Source organism: Scaptodrosophila lebanonensis, unplaced genomic scaffold, assembly GCF_003285725.1.
Source record: "Scaptodrosophila lebanonensis strain 11010-0011.00,11010-0021.00 unplaced genomic scaffold, SlebRS2 tig00000122-arrow-arrow-pilon, whole genome shotgun sequence".
Classification (NCBI taxonomy): domain Eukaryota; kingdom Metazoa; phylum Arthropoda; class Insecta; order Diptera; family Drosophilidae; genus Scaptodrosophila; species Scaptodrosophila lebanonensis.
The window spans coordinates 638,478-659,789 of NW_022060580.1; the positions used below are offsets into that span (position 1 = coordinate 638,478).

At 46.8% G+C, this 21,312-nt stretch overlaps 1 protein-coding gene across 1 annotated transcript; it reads right to left on the bottom strand.

The window, feature by feature from the left end:
• Nucleotides 1-20,219: 20,219 nt before the first annotated feature.
• LOC115628650 lies at nt 20,220-20,923 on the bottom strand. The gene is made up of 2 exons (XM_030524819.1): nt 20,866-20,923; nt 20,220-20,731 (listed from the first exon to the last, which is right to left on the bottom strand). Exons 1-2 carry the CDS (start codon nt 20,921-20,923, stop codon nt 20,220-20,222), a joined length of 570 nt encoding a protein of 189 aa, XP_030380679.1.
• Nucleotides 20,924-21,312: the final 389 nt, after the last annotated feature.

Here is a 21,312-nt window from a genome sequence, read left to right on the forward strand (position 1 = left end):
GCTCCACCTGCCCGTTGGAGAGACTATGCAAAGGGGGTGCGTTTGAAATTTGGATGTTGAAATTATTAGACAGAATGGATCTAATTGTTTCGGAATTTACCGACTCTTCATTGTCGCAATAAATATTCTTAATGCCAGGAAACAAGTTCACAATCTGCAGTATTGGGGCTTTTATGTCAACAATAGCACGCGAGCAGATCGGTTGAACAACTGCAAACTTGGAGAATTTATTAATACACGTCAGAAAGTATTTTCGATCCGTGGACATCGACATGTAGAATCTCTCCCGCATAAGACGGAGTGGGAGTTTCGCCCAATATTTGTTTCTTTGGATGACGGTCATATTTTGCCATTGATTAGACCCTACAGTTCGCAACAATTTCTGTTGCCAATCTACTCATATTTGGAAAAAAATAGTCACGCAAAATTTGTTTAACATTTTCCTGCGCTGCTCGGTGAGCCCTATTGTGCTCCGCTGTCACTATTTCTCTTTGTTCGGTTTTATCCGGAACATCCATTATGAGATATTTAGAATACCTGAATGTCGTTGTGGGAAATCGTTTGATCAAGTCATGTTGGATGAAGGCAAGAATGGGCAGCTCGCAATGTATCGCGTTGACGACTCCCACATTCACCACATCTTGCAATGTCTGTAAAAGCATATTCACCACATCCTGCAATGTCTGTAAAAGCATATTCCGATCTGAGATCCGAATAATATGCCTTGTTTTGCTCTAAAAGAGCATGAATGTTTTAACGGAGGGAAAATCATCCTGCAATGTCTGTAAAAGCATATTCCGATCTGAGATCCGAATAATATGCCTTGTTTTGCTCTAAAAGAGCATGAATGTTTTAACGGAGGGAAAATCTGCCTCTTCAATCACGATTTGGTTACGAAAACAGTTGATCGGTTTGTCAGTGGTGTCAATAGTGTATGTTAGAGATTCCTCGCTATGAATTGTAGCAAGGTCTGAACTTGGGGAATTATGAAAGGCGTTTATATTCTGGCGTGACAAAGCATCGACCACATAATTCTCCCTGCCGGGCTTGTAAATTAAGTTGGCGTTATGCTCATCAATAAAGATCTTCCAGCGCTTTATTTTAGCATTTGGATTTCGGTCAGAGACCGCAAAAGTTAATGGTTGGTGGTGGGTGAAAATATTCAGGTCCCTGACTCCGTACAGGTCGTTCCGGAGGCTTTTTAGGGCCCAAACTATTGCCAAGACTTCTCGCTCGTTTGTAGCGAAATTGGCCTCCCTGTCCCGTAATGTTCTAGAGATCATTGTAACAGGACGACCACTCTGAGATAATACCGCCCCAGACCATGTGCTGACGCGTATGTCATCAAGTCGAAAGGTTTCGTAAAGTCAGGGTATCTCAACATCACATCCTCGGACGCTAATATATTTTTTAGCCTTTCGAATGCTTCTAGCTGTTTAGCTGTAAGCTCGATCTGGACTTTCCTCGACTGGTTGGCACTAACTTTGCCATTGTCACCTTTCAGTATCTCTGTTAGGGGCTGTGCAATAGCGGCATAACTTTTTATGAAGCATCTATAATAGCTGGACAATCACAGAAACGACCTTAAGCCGAACAGGGTTGCAGGTGGCTTAAAATCTTGTATAGCCTGCACCTTTTCGCGAGAAGTTTTTATTCCCCCTCTGGTCATGACAAATCACAAATACTCTACGCTTTCTTTAAAAAACATGGATTTTTCTTGGGACACTCTCATGCCAGCGTCCCAAAGGCTCTTTAGAACCCAGTCAATGTGTTTGACATGATCTTCCTTTGTTTCGGAAAAAATGATCACGTCATCAACATAGACGTAACATGTTTTCCCAAGTTGTTCCCTGAGAACGTCAGCTATTGCTCTCTGAAATATGTGTATGGGCATTTCATGCCTTTATACTTAAGTATAGATTTAAGTTTGTTGAAATAATCTGAATTGTAGATATAAGTTGTTTGAATTATCATTGAATTGTAGACTTAAGCCGTTTGTAAGTAATTAGTTGTAAGCCCTCATAAATGTTAATTTGTAATAACAGCTGTTTATGTTAGTCTCTTGGTCGCTGTTAAGTTAATGTCCACATTATGTTATGCGTATGCTAAGCCTTGCATGGCTAGCAATAAAGCACTTGAAAATTGGAAGTCGACTTGTGCAGTTTGTTTATTTTTTCATTCGCTTGTTTTGCTGCACTGTAGTGCAAGTTAACGCGTTCGCTGTATATAAGTACATAGGGTACACGTACCAATCACGCCGGAACTAACGAAGAAAGAAGAGTTCAACAGAATCCAAGAGAACATTCTATGAGCGAAGCGGGTGTTACAACTTTGTACAGGATGCGCCATCTTTTATGTCGGTATGTAAATATTGAACAATGCGGGAGTTAGAGAAAATCTCGATTTGCATGGGAGAGGGGGGAGGGAAGGAAATTGCAAAATACACATTCACATAAGGCATCTGGGACTTTAATTTGGTGTCCCTAGCTTAAGAGCTATAAGTAGTGTCAGAGAGTCTCTATCTCTTATAGTCTCTGAGATCCAGGTGTTCATACGGACGGACAGACGGACAGACAGGGCTAGATCGACTCGTCTCGTCATGCTGATCAAGAATATATATACTTTGTGGGGTCTGCCACGCCTCCTTCTGCCTGTTACATTTTTCAGCTTCCGCAAACCTTGTACATATCATGTACAGAGTATAAATAGTATTTCCACCATAATTTTATTGCATATAACAAGAAAGGAATGCTAAAGTCGAACGGGCTCAACTCTTAAATACCCTGTACCCACCCAAAAAAAAATGAATGTAATTAAATATAAAATATTTAACACATGCATACAGACATGTTGTATGGGCATTTCATGCCTATATACTTAAGTATAGATTTAAGTTTGTTGAAATAATCTGAATTGTAGATATAAGTTGTTTGAATTATCATTGAATTGTAGACTTAAGCCGTTTGTAAGTAATTAGTTGTAAGCGCTCATAAATGTTAATTTGTAATAACAGCTGTTTATGTTAGTCTCTTGGTCGCTGTTAAGTTAATGTCCACATTATGTTATGCGTATGCTAAGCCTTGCATGGCTAGCAATAAGGCACTTGAAAATTGGAAGTCGATTTGTGCAGTTTACTTTCTTTCGTTTCGGTGCTCTTCAGTGCATACAGAAGCCAGTGCGTTCGTGCATATAAGTACAAGGGTACTTATATACATACATCTTTGATTGGATCGTCGCGACGAGAGACCCCTTCACTTTGGCAACTTTGGATGATCTGAGCGATCAATATGCTTGGGGCATTTTTTAAACCAAACGGAAGCCTACAAAATTCGTACTTTCCATAGTTAATGGAGAACGCGGTCTTTTCCCTATCTTTCTCTGCTAGCTCAATCTGATGAAATCCTGATTTTAAATCCAGTGGTGTATAGAATTGGGCTTTCCCCATATTTGACAATATTGTGGAAATAGAAGGTATGGGGTATTTATCGCATATGGTTTTTTGATTTAATTTTCTAAAATCTATAACCATTCTTTTTTTTATGGCCAAGCTCATCGACACCTTTCTTATCAACAACCCAGATGGGATTGTTGTACGGTGACTTCGACGGCCGAATAATGTTATTTTCAAGAAGTTGTTTAACCTCAAAGTTGACAAAATCTGCTACTCCCATTAGGTATGGGTACAGCTTTGAGTACACGGGCTCACCATCAGTGCGAATGGTAGCGACCGTATTTATATTATACGGAAGGGACTTGTTAGGGTCCGCAAACGCTTTTGATCTTTTTTTGATCATGCGATTGAATGATTCTTTTATAAAAGGTGGTACATCCGAGTCATTAATTTTAATAAAATTGACATTGGTGCATCCTTGAAATTGAATCTGCTCTGAGCCACCGTTATACCTAATATTATCGATTGTAAAATTGATACCTGCGTTAATTTGTTTTAAAAGATCGAGGCCAACTATGCCATCAAAATCGCTTAAAGTTGGCAAAATGAAAAAGAAAAGAAAGATACATTAACAAAATGTATTAAACATTTATGGCTAATTGTTGTACTGCCATGGATAGACTCAACATTAAATGGTTTTTCAATCGGCACTACATGTGTTAATTCGGACAATGGTTTTATGTAGCTTTTAGAGGCGCCTGTATCTAACAGTAACCTAATAGTACGTCCCGCTATTTCTCGTGTGATATACGGGAGCAGGGACTTACTCCTAAAAAATTGCAAGTGTCGTCAACTAGTAAATCATCCTCTAATGCAGCAACCCCCTCTTCTGCCGCGGACCGATAGTTTTGATTGTCCGTGTTTTGCCCCTGAACGGTGTAATTCACTTTTTGACGGTTTTGTGCCGAATAATAATTTTGCTTCCTATTCGATTGAAAACCCGTCTGCTGCCTGAAGCCTGAAGTTGATGGATCGACATCCATTGGCTCAAGTCCCCGGGTCGGCTGTTTTTTTTTACTCGCTCAACACAGTGGTGGAGTTTTACTGTTAATTGTTCGTGGAAAAATTGTTTCCAATTTTCTCCTTTTTGTCAGAAATCTTGCACTTTTTTATTTTTACAAATTTTCACTTTTTTTATTTTTTTAATATTTTTTTTTTTTTACAAATCTTTCACAATTTTTTTTGTAGTCGCGGCACAAACTAAGACGATCTGTCAGCTTATGTTGCCAGTTGGGCGCCAATTATAAGAAGAGTGTATTTGGTAAGAGATATATTCGGTGACATGACATAACGCCCGAGGACTTATCGCCCGAAAATAATTTGGGCGTTATGTCCGTTTTTTTTTTCGGACATAAAGCCCGAAAATATTGAGGAGTTAGGTTGTGTGGCTCTGGTCTCTGATCTTAGCTGGATACCAACAACGCACGGGACAGACTGTAGTTCCATTTCCAGTCGGCACCCTCTTGGATGGTTCAGCTAAAGGATTTTTGCCAACCCCGAAAGTGGTAAAATCGATCCAGAATTTGTTTAATATTTTTTAAGTTTTTAATTTTCTGTAGTTATTTTACGCATGACGTCACATCCGCGCTGGCACGGCTTCTGCCACGAATTTACAATAGAATTGCATAGTAATTCACAACTGGTTTAAGCTATCCTAATTAGACTAGAACACTCAAGTGCTTGGTTAAACCAGTTCCTGAAGTGATCAAATAATAATAGTGAATAATAGTAACTAATTAAATAATAAAGAGATGTAAAAGGAGGAAACAAAGAGAATTAAATAAAATGAATATATGGTGACATGACATAACGCCCGAGGACTTATCGCCCAAAAATAATTTGGGCGTTATGTCCGTTTTTTTTTTCGGACATAACGCCCGAACTATTTTGGGCGTTATGTTCGAAAATAATTTCGGACATAACGCCCAAATTTGTTTTCGGTCTTAAGGCCCAAATTTTACTTGAACAAGTGTAAATATCATGAAATCCATTAATTATTATATTTATAATAATAGTAACAATATCAATAAGTTATTACCCATAATTTATGAAGTTGTGTTTAAGTTTTAATTTAATATGAGATCAAACATGTGACGCAGTACATATTCTCGCCTTGGAGGTCTGTAACAACTATTATGCCTTGAGCCAAAATTTTAATACCATTTAAAATACCATTTAACCTCTAGTTAAAAGGGGATTTTATATATTAGCAATAAATGACCTTAAACATTACAAAACAAAAAATACCGCATATTTTTATGTCACTGCTTATTTTATGCAGTCATTTTTATTTGATATAGTACTTCAATGTTGCGTTAATTATATGTACTTTATAATTTTATGCCTTTGATCTGCTTTTACAAGCATTTCATTTTGATTTGGTAACTTTGAAGGTCCATTTTTAATTTTTTTTTTTTTTAAATGGGACCAGAGCAGCAATCAAGCCAGGAGAATTTGTTAATAAACCACATTTAAAACGGCCACCCGCTAAGAAAAATTTCAGTGGTGAAGATTAAACGATAAACAAATATTCACACATTGTATGGAAAAAAGGGCCAGACCTCGACTATCATTGAAAGTGACCAGCGGTAGAACTATGGCAAAACCGTACTTTTTAGCTTCGAAACTTGCATCTCAGGAAGCCCTAGCGAAGCAATGTGGGGCAATACTTTAACTACTCAGTTTAAAATATATAAATTAACATAACATAGTATTGGTTACTCCTACTTATTTTCCTTTTAGTTTAGTGTTGAAATCATATGTATTTGTAGCTGCAACAGAATAAATTCAAAACATTTTTTGTGTATAATATTGTATGATATATTACACATTTTCAAATACAATACGCTCTATTAGCACAATATTGTTTCCATTCTGAATTGATCATTTTTGGATTTTCTGTTTATCGCGAAAACACAAGGACAACAAGCGCGCTTGAGGGATTCAATAGCTATTTATCGAAGCTTATTCCAAAAAATGGTTCTTTTTGGGAGTTCCTAAAAATAGTTAAACAGGACGAGTTTCAAAAGCTCAACGAATTAAAAAAAGTTTTCGGAAGCGATATTTATGGAGTCTACAAGCAACGAAATGCACAACAAAATAGAACTGCTTTAATCAATCGGTTGATAAGTGACCTGGACAGCAAAAAAATCACACTTGCAGAGTTCCTGAAGACAGTTTCCTGCAAAGACAACAAAATTCAAGAAGACAATCTGTTCATTAACTTAGAAAATGTGAATGAGTCGGAATCAGATGACGAACCAAATGATGAAGCCACAAAAACGTCGATTGATATAAAATGTGAGCTTTGCGTACAAAATATTAAAAATAAACTTCTCCAGCCATGCAACCACGCCAAGCTCTGCCAACACTGTTTGGAAAATTTAAAAGCGTTCCATGATCAAGCAGGGACCTCTATGTTATGTCCTTTTTGTAGGTGTACTGTTGAAAAAACACATAAAATATATATATAATATGTATAACTTTCTATTTAAATACAAAAAAAATCTATAAATTATAATTCAAAAACAATAAAACAAACTTGCGCAGCGTGCACACATAAGGCATGTACAGAGTATAATAAAAAAACGGACTTAAGGCCCGAACAACTTTTTGGGCGTTATGTCCGTTTTTTTTTTCGGACATAAAGCCCGAAAATATTTTTGGGCGTTAAGTCCAAAAGTTTTTTCAACAGTACACCTACAAAAAGGACATAACATAGAGGTCCCTGCTTGATCATGGAACGCTTTTAAATTTTCCAAACAGTGTTGGCAGAGCTTGGCGTGGTTGCATGGCTGGAGAAGTTTATTTTTAATATTTTGTACGCAAAGCTCACATTTTATATCAATCGACGTTTTTGTGGCTTCATCATTTGGTTCGTCATCTGATTCCGACTCATTCACATTTTCTAAGTTAATGAACAGATTGTCTTCTTGAATTTTGTTGTCTTTGCAGGAAACTGTCTTCAGGAACTCTGCAAGTGTGATTTTTTTGCTGTCCAGGTCACTTATCAACCGATTGATTAAAGCAGTTCTATTTTGTTGTGCATTTCGTTGCTTGTAGACTCCATAAATATCGCTTCCGAAAACTTTTTTTAATTCGTTGAGCTTTTGAAACTCGTCCTGTTTAACTATTTTTAGGAACTCCCAAAAAGAACCATTTTTTGGAATAAGCTTCGATAAATAGCTATTGAATCCCTCAAGCGCGCTTGTTGTCCTTGTGTTTTCGCGATAAACAGAAAATCCAAAAATGATCAATTCAGAATGGAAACAATATTGTGCTAATAGAGCGTATTGTATTTGAAAATGTGTAATATATCATACAATATTATACACAAAAAATGTTTTGAATTTATTCTGTTGCAGCTACAAATACATATGATTTCAACACTAAACTAAAAGGAAAATAAGTAGGAGTAACCAATACTATGTTATGTTAATTTATATATTTTAAACTGAGTAGTTAAAGTATTGCCCCACATTGCTTCGCTAGGGCTTCCTGAGATGCAAGTTTCGAAGCTAAAAAGTACGGTTTTGCCATAGTTCTACCGCTGGTCACTTTCAATGATAGTCGAGGTCTGGCCCTTTTTTCCATACAATGTGTGAATATTTGTTTATCGTTTAATCTTCACCACTGAAATTTTTCTTAGCGGGTGGCCGTTTTAAATGTGGTTTATTAACAAATTCTCCTGGCTTGATTGCTGCTCTGGTCCCATTTAAAAAAAAAAAAAATTAAAAATGGACCTTCAAAGTTACCAAATCAAAATGAAATGCTTGTAAAAGCAGATCAAAGGCATAAAATTATAAAGTACATATAATTAACGCAACATTGAAGTACTATATCAAATAAAAATGACTGCATAAAATAAGCAGTGACATAAAAATATGCGGTATTTTTTGTTTTGTAATGTTTAAGGTCATTTATTGCTAATATATAAAATCCCCTTTTAACTAGAGGTTAAATGGTATTTTAAATGGTATTAAAATTTTGGCTCAAGGCATAATAGTTGTTACAGACCTCCAAGGCGAGAATATGTACTGCGTCACATGTTTGATCTCATATTAAATTAAAACTTAAACACAACTTCATAAATTATGGGTAATAACTTATTGATATTGTTACTATTATTATAAATATAATAATTAATGGATTTCATGATATTTACACTTGTTCAAGTAAAATTTGGGCCTTAAGACCGAAAACAAATTTGGGCGTTATGTCCGAAATTATTTTCGAACATAACGCCCAAAATAGTTCGGGCGTTATGTCCGAAAAAAAAAACGGACATAACGCCCAAATTATTTTTGGGCGATAAGTCCTCGGGCGTTATGTCATGTCACCATATATTCATTTTATTTAATTCTCTTTGTTTCCTCCTTTTACATCTCTTTATTATTTAATTAGTTACTATTATTCACTATTATTATTTGATCACTTCAGGAACTGGTTTAACCAAGCACTTGAGTGTTCTAGTCTAATTAGGATAGCTTAAACCAGTTGTGAATTACTATGCAATTCTATTGTAAATTCGTGGCAGAAGCCGTGCCAGCGCGGATGTGACGTCATGCGTAAAATAACTACAGAAAATTAAAAACTTAAAAAATATTAAACAAATTCTGGATCGATTTTACCACTTTCGGGGTTGGCAAAAATCCTTTAGCTGAACCATCCAAGAGGGTGCCGACTGGAAATGGAACTACAGTCTGTCCCGTGCGTTGTTGGTATCCAGCTAAGATCAGAGACCAGAGCCACACAACCTAACTCCTCAATAGTTACGTTGTCTGGCTATGGTTCCCGATCATGGCTTCGAAGTGAGGGCTGTCATGCGACCCGTGCCGAAGATCAGCCTGGCTGGGGGCCCTCTTAAAGACCGGTCACTCACGGAGCATCCGGGGTAACTGGCGACACGGATCTCTGCAAGGGTGGTCGAACCCTTTCCCCCTCACTCGTGGGGATCACAATTGAATTTTTTATAATGAACACCTCAACGCCAAAACAGCAACAACAACAGAGAAGCAAAAGCTGGAGACCGTCCCTCCACAAAGTCCGGAAGGAACTGAAAGTTCCGCAACGAGAGGAGCCGTGTCTCAACCACGCTCTGATGTTACAAAGACGAAGTAGAGCCAAAACGGCAAGCCCAGTCACCGTGCTTAAACCTCCACCGCCAACCCGAAGGCCGTTCCGAGCATATGATCTACCATTGAACCCTCGGCTGCCGGTGCGCTTGCAACGGACGTATCCGAGGGGAAAGCGAGCAGCAAAGATGCCAAAAGTAGATCCGGAGAAGGCTGATACAGCGTGTGACGCGCACAGCTCGGATCCTTTGTCGTCAAGCCGACGTACCAATCACGCCGGAACTAACGAAGAAAGAAGAGTTCAACAGAATCCAAGAGAACATTCTATGAGCGAAGCGGGTGTTACAACTTTGTACAGGATGCGCCATCTTTTATGTCGGTATGTAAATATTGAACAATGCGGGAGTTAGAGAAAATCTCGATTTGCATGGGAGAGGGGGGAGGGAAGGAAATTGCAAAATACACATTCACATAAGGCATCTGGGACTTTAATTTGGTGTCCCTAGCTTAAGAGCTATAAGTAGTGTCAGAGATATGGGCGATTATACGAATGGAAAATCGGAAAAATAAAACAAACTTGCACAGCGTACACACATAACGCATCTTTGTGTCTTGGTGTCTCTATCTCTTATAGTCTCTGAGATCCAGGTGTTCATACGGACGGACAGACAGGGCTAGATCGACTCGTCTCGTCATGCTGATCAAGAATATATATACTTTGTGGGGTCTGCCACGCCTCCTTCTGCCTGTTACATTTTTCAGCTCCCGATAACTTAATATACTCTTGTACTGTTTATGTACAGAGTATAATTATTTTATTTAATTATTTTATTTAATTAAATACAAAGAATGCAATACATTCATAGAAAAGTGGAGACATGTTCATGTACAGTTTCAACAGCATATATTTACATCAGAATCGTCTCTCCGTGTTTATATGCGTGTATGTATGCAGCACAAAGTTGAACCAAAGCAACAGCTGCGGGCAGATCTGCAGGCAGAGCATGGACAGCGATTTTATTTATGGTTATAGCTCTTCTCAGAAGTGATCTATCATGATGAAACTTGGCTCGGGATGGTGCAATATGCATTTTATGTTGTTTATTCTGCCTGCATTTGTAAAGCAAAACCCGTATTTACATATTTTGAAAATCCTTGAATGCAACGTTGCAGATTTAGTTACGTTACGTTTTCTCCTACTTGGAGCTTAGACAATTTACCAAAATCCCTTCTTAGTCCTCACCTACACTATGATAGGATACTCGAGCTAAAATTTTAGCTTCCTAGCTCTTACCTTTTGGGCTGTAGGGTGTTGATTGTCTTTCAATTTTTCCACGGAAAAACCCCCTTTTTCCCCTTTGGCGTTCGAATTTTCCAAAATTTCTTCTTAATGTTCACCTACACCATAAAAGACAACTTTTGTCAAAATGTCAGCTTCTTAGCTCTTACCGTTTGGGCTGTACATTGATTGTACAGAGCTTTTCGTGTCGCGATGTTTCCACCGGAAAATCCCTATAATTCTGGCTTCAGGACTAACTAACTAACTAAGGCCTGTAAATGCTCACATCGAGCCGCCCAAAAAATCAGCTGCCCTAGAAGTGCGACATTGTCGAACGGGCCGCTGCATCTGTTGTTGGTGCGGTCGGCACAGCTGACCCGGTCACAGAAACCACCGCTGGTGTAGCGAGGGTCGTCACCACCGCCGTGGACAGTGCAGTGTGGGTGGTGGCAACGGTACTGGCGCAGCCCCGGCTGATGCTGTCGTAACACCGTTTGTGTTGAGGCCACCGTTTGGGTTGGCCTCTTTACCGCCGCGGGGGAGGTTGCACCCACCAGCCCGGTCGCGGCCATGACATGTACTGCCGCCGCTGGTTCTATTTCCAGCGGTGCGCCTGTGTGCTCCGGCGACGCTGTTTCCTCTGGTGATGACTGCGGATCTGCTAAATCTCATAGTGTGCCGCCAGCTTCTCCAGGTGGGCCTGCTGCTGCGGGCCTGTGGTCTTCACTAACGTGGTGCAGCGCATCATCATCAGTTCCACAGTGCCATTGGTGTCGAGCTCGCACCATCCCGAGCCGCGTGGTCGCGGTCGTGTTTAACGTCATTTTGTCTGGAGGTCCCTTTTTGTATTCTTTCTTCTCTCTTATTTATTCTGCCGTCCTTCTCTAGTAACGACACCCTGTGACGCCAGGTCGTCGTTACAAGGTTGATGGCTTGCCATCTTTTTGACCCATTCCTAAGTAGTATTTTTTTTTTTTTTGTTTTTTTTTTTTGTTTTAAAGCATTTGAACAGTCAAATAGGGGTTTTAGTTTGTTATCCTAGGTACACGTACATAAATGGTATATATTGTAATGTTGTTTACTCTGCCGCGGGTATACTCGCCGACCAGAGTCGATGTTTTAATGTTTATTAGGCACCCCAAAGTGCTAAGGCGACCCAATAAGAAAGGGGCGGCGGTATGCCGTGAATATAGTTCAAGCAATGTGCTTTTATTTCTAAACTCAAAAGTCGTTGCGCTTCAATGCGCGTTCAACCAACTCCTTAAACCGAACTAAAACTCTTCTCTCCAATTCCCATTTCAAACTCCTTATTATTGTGCTTCCGGCAGTTGTTCGTCCCACGTGTTGTGCTGCCCGTCCGCCAGCTGAGCAATCAATGTTTTGATCGTTCTATTGGTCCGCTCCGTGGGATTCTCCTAAGGTGTATATGGTGCCGTCAGTTGTTGCTGTATGCCTGCCTCAGCGAGGAACTGCTTCAGCGCGCGGCTCGTAAACTGGGCTCCATTGTCTGTAATGAGATTTCTTGGTGCGCCAAACCGCGCCAGGATCCGCTCTCGTAGGGCCAGCTTAACTGCCGTCGCTGTTGCCTTGCGGATGGGGATCAGTTCTGCCCACTTGTAACGACGCACAGCTGCCAGCTACGCAAGTAGTTTTTAAGTAGGTGTAAGTAGTTGTAAGTTGAAGAGAGTTTTTGGGAGTTAGTTCGGTTGGAGAGGGAAACGAACGCGCATTGAAGCGCACCCTCCTATTTGTGACATTTGGGAAATAAAAGACAAATTGTATACACGGCGAGCATCATATTTGAATGGTAACTGCGGGCTTGCTTTATTTCTGGGGGACCAAACCAAGAATTTTGCAGCGACTCTGGCCGACGAGTATACCCGGGCCAGAGCAACGTTACAAGTGGCGCCCGAGCAGGGATCCCAAAATAAAGTGAGGTTAAACACGACCGCGACCACGCGGCGAGTTGGAAAACGTAAGGCGAGAATTGTTGACTCGTGATGGTGCGAACGAGCTGGGTGCGAGCGTTGAGGAAGGAGGAGCTGATCGAGCTGCTGCAGGAGTTTGGGATCGACGACGCGGGCACCTTGGAAACGCTGAGAACACGCTTCGCCACGTTTGTGAAAGCGGCGGGGCCGGAACACCAGTCACGCCTAGAACTGCTAGCGGCCCGCTATGAGTCACGTCCGGTAAGTCCTGTACCGCCGAAGGCACAACTGGAGGTCCCCAAGCGAGAGGAAGGTTCGCCCGGCATGCACCTGCCGCCTACGGAAGCTGCGGCCTCGCCAAGAACACCGACCGAGCATCCCGAGACACCATCAACGGGGCCATTAGCGGCAACAGCACCAGCTGGGGCTGCACCAGTCACCGTGACCGGCACCACCACCTATACGACAGAAGCGCCAGCGGCGCCATGCGTGACCACGAACCAGATCGTGGCCACGACGGTGGTAACGACCCTCGCCACAATGTCGATGGTCTCGACGGCCGGGCCGGCCGTGTCAACCGCATCCGCGGCTGGTTCGGCCCACTCGACAATGTCACGAGCGGAGCGGAGAGCCCTGAGCACGGTGGTGGCACAGTGGGGAGTGCACTTCGACGGCAGCGGGGACCCACGAGCATTCTTGCACAGGCTAGAAGAAAAAGCGGAAGTGAGTGGGGAGCCGGTAGATAATTTGGTGCCGATGTTACCAAACATTCTGGAGGGCGCGGCACTGACATGGGACCGCACAAGGCGAAACCCGACCCAGTCGTGGGCAGAGTTCCGCGCGGAACTGCTAGAAGCGTACCCGGCCGCTCCTCACGTTGAGCGGTGGCGACAAAATGCGCAACGACGCTTTCAGGGCGAGTCGGAGTCCACTGCGGCATACGTCCAAGCGATGCTGGAATTGATGCTCGATGCAGACATGCCCGGAGAGGAGCAGCTGAGGCTCATCTACCGCAACAGCCGACCAGCGATCAACATCAGGATACGACATCAGGATGTCCATACTGTGGCAGAATTCAAACGGCAAGCAGCAGAGCTGGAGGAGTTGGGCCTGGTTCCGGCCTGTACCATTGGGGCAGGGCCATCCCAGCCAGCGTTCATGGGCCCACGGTTTCCGATCCGACGTCCGGAGCCAACGGATACGCAGCCCATATCTGCTGGTTAGTTAAACAGGCGAGACTTTGTCCCTTTACAGACTGCACCCGCGCGAACAACAGCAACCGGGCCCGAGATGCAGAGCTCGTCGGCACACCAGGGGCGGTCTTGCAAACGCTGTGGTATGGCGGGGCACGACAACGAATGCTGCCCAAACCAACAACAACTATACTGCTGGGATTGCGGTAGGCTGGGCATACGAGCGAACGAATGCTGTCGCCGCAGAGCGGGAAACGCCAGGGGGGCTCGCCACATATAGCCAATAGGCGAGCCCACGCAGGAAAACTAGTGGCAGAACGCTCGCGAGTGATGGTGTTGAGGGTGGATTGCGGTGGTCTTGCCCTCGACGCGGTGGTGGATACGGGAGCCACTCGCAGCTTCGTGAGCCCGGCGCTGGCACGACGCTTGAGAAAGCCAGGTGGGGAGAATGTACGGAGTGTAGAGGTGTCGATGTCGATGGCCAACGGCTCGCGACAAACTGTTTGCGAGGAGACGATGACGGCGACAACAAAGTGGACGACAAATGCATCTCGATACCACTGTTAACACTGCCGGGCTGCGAGGACGAGCTCTCACTAGGGCTGGATTTCATCAGGAAGGCCTATGGTACGCTCACCGCCGGCAGCCACAAGCTGGAGATGCGAGATGTGCGTGAGCGACGACGGCGGAGAAGGCGTCAGGCGCGCCGCAGAGTACGATGTGCGGCATTGGTGACCACAGAGCCAACTGCTCCATCGGCGGCTACGCTGACAGATGAACAGGCTGCTCAGGCTGCCACGTTCCTTCAGGAGGAATTACCGCGCTTTGAGAACATTGTGGGCGTGTCGTCGGTGGCGACACACACGATCCGCGTGAAAGACGACAGGCCCATTAAACAGCGCTACTATCCGAGGAATCCGGCGATGCAAGCGGTAATTGACAACGAGGTTGACGAGTTGCTGGCGAAGGGCTGCATTGAGCGGTCCGATAGCGCGTACAGCGCGCCCATAGTCCTGGTACGCAAGAAGAATGGGGCGTGGCGAATGTGCATCGACTACCGCCAGCTGAACGAACGCTCGGAGCCAGACGCATACCCCATTCCGAGGATCCAACATATTCTCGAACAGTTACGACAGGCAAAGTACATCAGCAGCATCGACTTGCGAAACGGTTATTGGCAGATCCCCATGGAGCCCGACAGCCGTAAATACACCGCCTTCACAGTGCCCGGACGGGGCCTTTTCCAATGGCGAGTGATGCCATTTGGCCTGCACTCCGCCCCAGCCACCTTCCAGCGGGCGCTAGATAGCGTCATCGGCCCGGATATGGCTCCACACGCGTTTGCCTATCTGGACGACATAGTTGTGGTTGGGAAGACATTCGAAGAACACCTATGTAACCTGAGGGAGGTGTTTCGAAGACTGAGAGCGGCAAACCTACGGGTAAATCAAGATAAGTGTGAGTTTTTTCGCAGGTCCATACGCTACCTGGGGCACCTGGTGACAGAAGACGGGATACAGACGGATCCAGAAAAGGTGGCAGCCATACGTGAACTGAAGCCCCCGGCCAACCTAAAACAGCTGCGGCAGTACATCGGGATGGCCTCGTGGTACCGCCGCTTTGTACCCAATTTCGCCACAACGGTAGGCCCACTCACCGAGCTGTTAAAGAAAGGCCACAAGTGGAGTTGGGGAACACCGCAGCAGGAGGCATTTGATTGTATCCAAAGACAGCTCATGGAAGCGCCGGTGTTAGCGTGCCCCGATTTCACACAACGCTTCTGCCTACAGACTGACGCCAGCGAGTATGGGCTGGGCGCGGTTTTGACACAGAACGTAGACGGCCAGGAGCATGTGATTTCCTACGCCAGTAGGAAACTGCAGAAAGCAGAGGTCAACTACAGCGCCACGGAGAAGGAGTGACTGGCCATTGTTTGGGGAATCCGAAAGCTGCGACACTATCTGGAGGGCTATCACTTTACCGTCGTGACCGACCACTTGGCGTTGCGATGGCTTAACTCAATTGAGAGCCCCACCGGCCGCATCGCACGCTGGGCTTTGGAGCTGCAGCAGTACACCTTCGATGTCCAGTACCGAAAAGGAGCCTTGAACGTGGTGGCCGACGCACTGTCACGACAACCACGCGAGGTGATCGGCCGTGCACACGTGGAGTCAGAGGCAGCACCAACTTGTAAATGATTACAGCGGCTGACGGCAGCGGTGTTGGAGAGTCCCAACAAGTTCCCAGATTACGCCATACAGAACGACAGGCTGTACCGCCGCATCGCTCACGTGCTAGGAGAAGATGAGGTGTCACCATGGAGGCTATGCGTTGCCGCGCCTTTAAGACAGGAGGTGTTTAGAGAATGCCACGACGACGCAACGGCGGGCCATATGGGAGTACGCCGAACCTGTGCACGGGTTGCAGACCGATACCACTGGCCTAGTCTGTATCGCGACGTAGCGAAGTATGTGCACCAGTGCCTGTTGTGTCAACGCTATAAAGCCCAGCAACAGCTGACGGCAGGCAAGATGCACTTCAAACCAGCGGAGGCAGCGTGGGACGTCGTCTGCGCCGATTTTGTGGGGCCGCTGCCGCGGTCCAAACGAGGCAACGCGTATCTACTGGTCCTGGTCGATAAGTTCAGTAAATGGGCAGAACTGGTCCCCATCCGCAAGGCGACGGCAGCGGCAGTGAAGCTGGCCTTGCGAGAGCGGATTCTGGCACGGTTTGGCACACCAAGAAAGCTCATTACAGACAAGGGAGCCCAGTTTACGAGCCGCGCGCTGAAGCAGTTCCTCGCTGAGGCAGGCATACAGCAACAACTGACGGCACCATATACACCTCAGGAGAATCCCACGGAGCGGACCAATAGAACGGTCAAAACATTGATTGCTCAGCTGGCGGACGGGCAGCACAACACGTGGGACGAACAACTGCCGGAAGCACAATTGGCCATTAATACAGCAATTTCAGACGCAACGGGCTACTCACCGGCTTTCATCCTATTTGGGAGAGAACCAAGGCATCCACGCACACTGTACGGCAGGGATCTAGACGCCCCTGAGGCAGTACCAGGTAGCTCAGAAACACACGCGACACTGGTACAGTGCATTGCCCGTATATCAAGAAGAAACCAAGGGGTGGCCAGCGAGGATCAGGCACGCCAGTACAATCTGCGGAGACGCGAGTGGCGACCCAAACTGGGCGACGAGGTGCTCGTGCGACAACATCACCTGTCCAACGCAGCCGAGCAGTTTGCGGCCTCGCTTCGATGGGCCATTCACGGTGCGTGCATTTATATCCCCAGTCATAGTGCGCTTACGACCAGTAGCAGGCGGCAGAGGTAGAACAGCACATGTGCGAGATCTGAAGGCGCTGAATGCAGACGTCAGCATCGCCGACGAGTGCAGCGACAGCGGCAGTTGCGCTGGTATGACGACCATGCCACTGACAATGTCTCAACTGCCACAACAGCAGCCATCACAACAGCCACGACAACAGCCGCAACAGCGTAAGCGGCAGCGGCACGATAGTAGCGGCCGCAGCAACGGCAGCAGTAGCAACTTCAACAGCAGCGGCACCAATGCAGCAGCGGCTGCGGCTACGTTGATGAAGGCAGTAGTGGCGACGCCGGCAGCCGCGGCAACAGGTGACGACAACAGCGGAGGCAGCGGCAGCCATGGCGGCAACGCCAACACAGCCAGGCCAGCGGTCAAGCGTCGGGGCAACCAAAGCAGGCGCTTCTAGCTAAAGAATAACGTCCACGTAATCCTGCAGACATAATCGAATTTTATTACGTTTCAGCCACATATAGCACAAATGATACCTCAACGGCACCGATGGGAGGCCCGGTGCACTGGTTGCAGTCGACGCAGTTTAAGATGTACACCGTGCATGCCGCTGGCACATAATTAGCCGTTGCGTGCTACAGGTAGTCCATCAGCGGCAGGCCATGCAGGCTGGAAAGTATAGGTAGTACTTTTGCGAGATGCAGCTCGTTGCCCAGCAATCACCAACAGATTCCGCACCCCAGAATTTGAAATTGAAACACGTGGCGGAAATGGAGAGCGAAGACAACGATGCGACAGAATGACAGCGCGAGCAGCTGACTGTGAAGTTACAGGTGGCGTCGACAGGTGGTCAAAGGCGAGGGGTGGCAGCGCTGCCACCCAGCTGCTACACATCTGCCTTTCGATTATGGCGCGATGCTAACAAAATTTGAAAACACCATCGATCGGGCCGTTCGACCCTTTGGGGAAAGGGGGAGGTGTAACGACGCACAGCTGCCAGCTACGCAACGCGTCGTCACGATGCCGATGAGTAGTTTTTAAGTAGGTGTAAGTAGTTGTAAGTTGAAGAGAGTTTTTGGGAGTTAGTTCGGTTGGAGAGGGAAACGAACGCGCATTGAAGCGCACCCTCCTATTTGTGACATTTGGGAAATAAAAGACAAATTGTATACACGGCGAGCATCATATTTGAATGGTAACTGCGGGCTTGCTTTATTCCTGGGGAACCAAACCAAGAATTTTGCAGCGACTCTGGCCGGCGAGTATACCCGGGCCAGAGCAACGTTACACACTTGCTGAACTTATCCACAGGGACCAGTAGGTACGCGTTGCCCCGTTTGGACCGCGGCAGCGGCCCTACGAAATCGGCGCAGACGACGTCCCACGCCACCTCCGCTGGTTTGAAGTGCATCTTGCCGGCTGGCAGTTGTTGCTGCGCTTTGTAACGTTGCCACAGCAAGCATTGGCGCACATACTTTGCGACATCACGATACATCCCAGGCCAGTGGTAACGGTCTGCGACTCGCGCTAATGTTCGACGTACTCCCATATGGCCCGCCGTAGCGTCGTCGTTCTCTCAGCACCTCCTGACGTAAAGGCGTGGCCACGCATAGTCTCCATGGCGACACCTCATCTTCTCCCAGCACGTGGGCGATGCGTCTGTATAGCCTTTCATTCTGCATGGCGTAATCGGGACAGCCGATTAACCATTTGCAGGTTGGCGTCGCCTCTGGCTCCACGCGTGCGCGACCTGCCACCACGTTCAAGGATCCTTTTCGGTACTGGACATCGAAGGTGTACTGCTGTAGCTCCAAGGCCCAGCGTGCGATGCGGCCGGTGCGGCTCTCGATCGAGTTGAGCCAACGCAAGGCCAAGTGGTCGGTCACGACGGTAAAACGATAGCCCTCCAGATAGTGTCGCAGCTTTCGGATTCCCCAAACAATGGCCAGACACTCCTTCTCCGTGGCGCTGTAGTTGACCTCTGCTTTCTGCAGTTTCCTACTGGCGTAGGAAATCACGTGCTCCTGGCCGTCTACGTTCTGTGTCAAAACCGCGCCCAGCCCATACTCGCTGGCGTCAGTCTGTAGGCAGAAGCGTTGTGTGAAATCGGCGCACGCTAACACCGGCGCTTCCATGAGCTGTCTTTGGATGCATTCAAATGCCTCCTGCTGCATTGTTCCCCAACTCCACTTGCAGCCCTTTTTCAACAGTTCGGTGAGTGGCCCGACCGTTGTGGCGAAATTTGGCACAAAGCGTCGGTACCACGATGCCATCCCGATGTACTGCCGCAGTTGCTTTAGATTTGATGGCGGCTTCAGCTCGTGGATGGCTGCCACCTTTTCCGGATCCGTTTGGATGCACGCCTCCGTCATTAGATGCCCCAGGTATCTAATGGATTTACGAAAGAATTCGCACTTATCCCGATTTATTCGCAGTATGGCCGCCCGCAGTCGCCGGAACACCTCGCGCAAGTTGTTCAAGTGTTCCTCGAACGTCCTGCCAACCACCACTATGTCGCCGAGGTACGCAAACGCGTCCGGTGCCATGTCCGGGTCGATGACGCTATCCAACGTCCTCTGGAAGGTCGCGGGAGCCGAGTGCAGGCCAAACGGCATCACTCGCCACTGGAACAGCCCGCGTTCTGGCACCGTGAATGCTGTGTATCGCTGGCTTTGGCGCTCCATTGGAATCTGCCAGTATCCATTCCGCAAATCAGCTGTCGATAGTCGATGCACATCCTCCAGGCGCCGCTGCTTGATGGGACGCTCGTCTTTCATCCGAACCTGATTACCGTCTGGGGCTGCTGCTCCGTTAGGTGGGCAGCTATAGTGGGCCCAGCCTGCGCGTTGGTCCCCAAAGCTGCATGCCGGGCCCTGCGGTTCTGCCTCCGCCGCAGGCGTTGCGCCAGCCTCGGACTCGCCCGTTGGCGTGGACGAGCCTCAGCTGCTCCTGTACGGTCATCTCCGCGCTGCGCATCAGCCGTCGCATCGCTCGGACATACTCTCTAGGTGTCTCTGATGCACCCTGGACCCGGCATTCGCGAGTGGCGGCGCTGGAGTCGGTGCTGTTGGGTTATCATCGTCAGGTGCACCACCAGCAGGAGCAGCAGACGTGGTGGGAGCGCAGTCTGGGAGGCGGTCTGGCTCGACAGTTTCTGGAAACCTTCCTCCACGGTCTGGGCCAATCGGTGGGTGTACCGCGCCAGCGATGCCAATGAATCAGCAATGGTCTGGGACAGGTCTGCCGTGGAGGGCCCTGGAGTCGCTGGGGGTGCCGCTGCGGTTGCAGTGGGCTTGGCTGCGGACGCTGCAATCGAGGCCGCGACCGCTACCGATATGGTCGGCACTGACGCTGGAGTTGGCGATGTCGCCCGCGCTGGAGTCGGCGACGCGGCTCGCACCGGGACCACGGTTGGTGTCGTATTTGCCTCTATCGCGACGAGTAGACCTTCCCGTACGTCCTCTTGTTTCAGGACTCCCAGCTGTGCGCCAGGCACCGGGCTCAACTGGTCTGTTGCTGCGGTACGCGATGACGTGTTTTCATGATACGCCGCCAGCTCTTCCAGGCGGGGTCGGTACTCTTCCTTGGCCGACTTCACGACCGCGACCGCAACGCCTCCACGTTGCCGGTCTCTTCAATTTCGAACTCACGCAACACCGCACTGAGCTCTTCCTTCCGCAGCGCACGTATCCAGCTCATTCGTAGCATCGTAAATCCACGCGTTTCTCTCTCTCTACTTGGTGGGATAAAACCTCAATCTTTGGGGTCCCTGCTCGGGCGCCACTTGTAATGTTGTTTACTCTGCCGCGGGTATACTCGCCGGCCAGAGTCGATGTTTTAATGTTTATTAGGCACCGCAAAGTGCTAAAGCGACCCAATAAGAAAGAGGCGGCGGTATGCCGTGAATATAGTTCAAACAATGTGCTTTTATTTCTAAACTCAAAAGTCGTTGCGCTTCCCCCATAGGGGGGAAGTGGGGGGGGGGGGGGGGGGGTGGGTAATCAAAAAAATAAAATAAACTCGTATAGAATACACACATAAGGCATCTTTGTGCAAAATTTGGTGTCTCTATCTCTTATAGTTTCTGAGATCTAGGT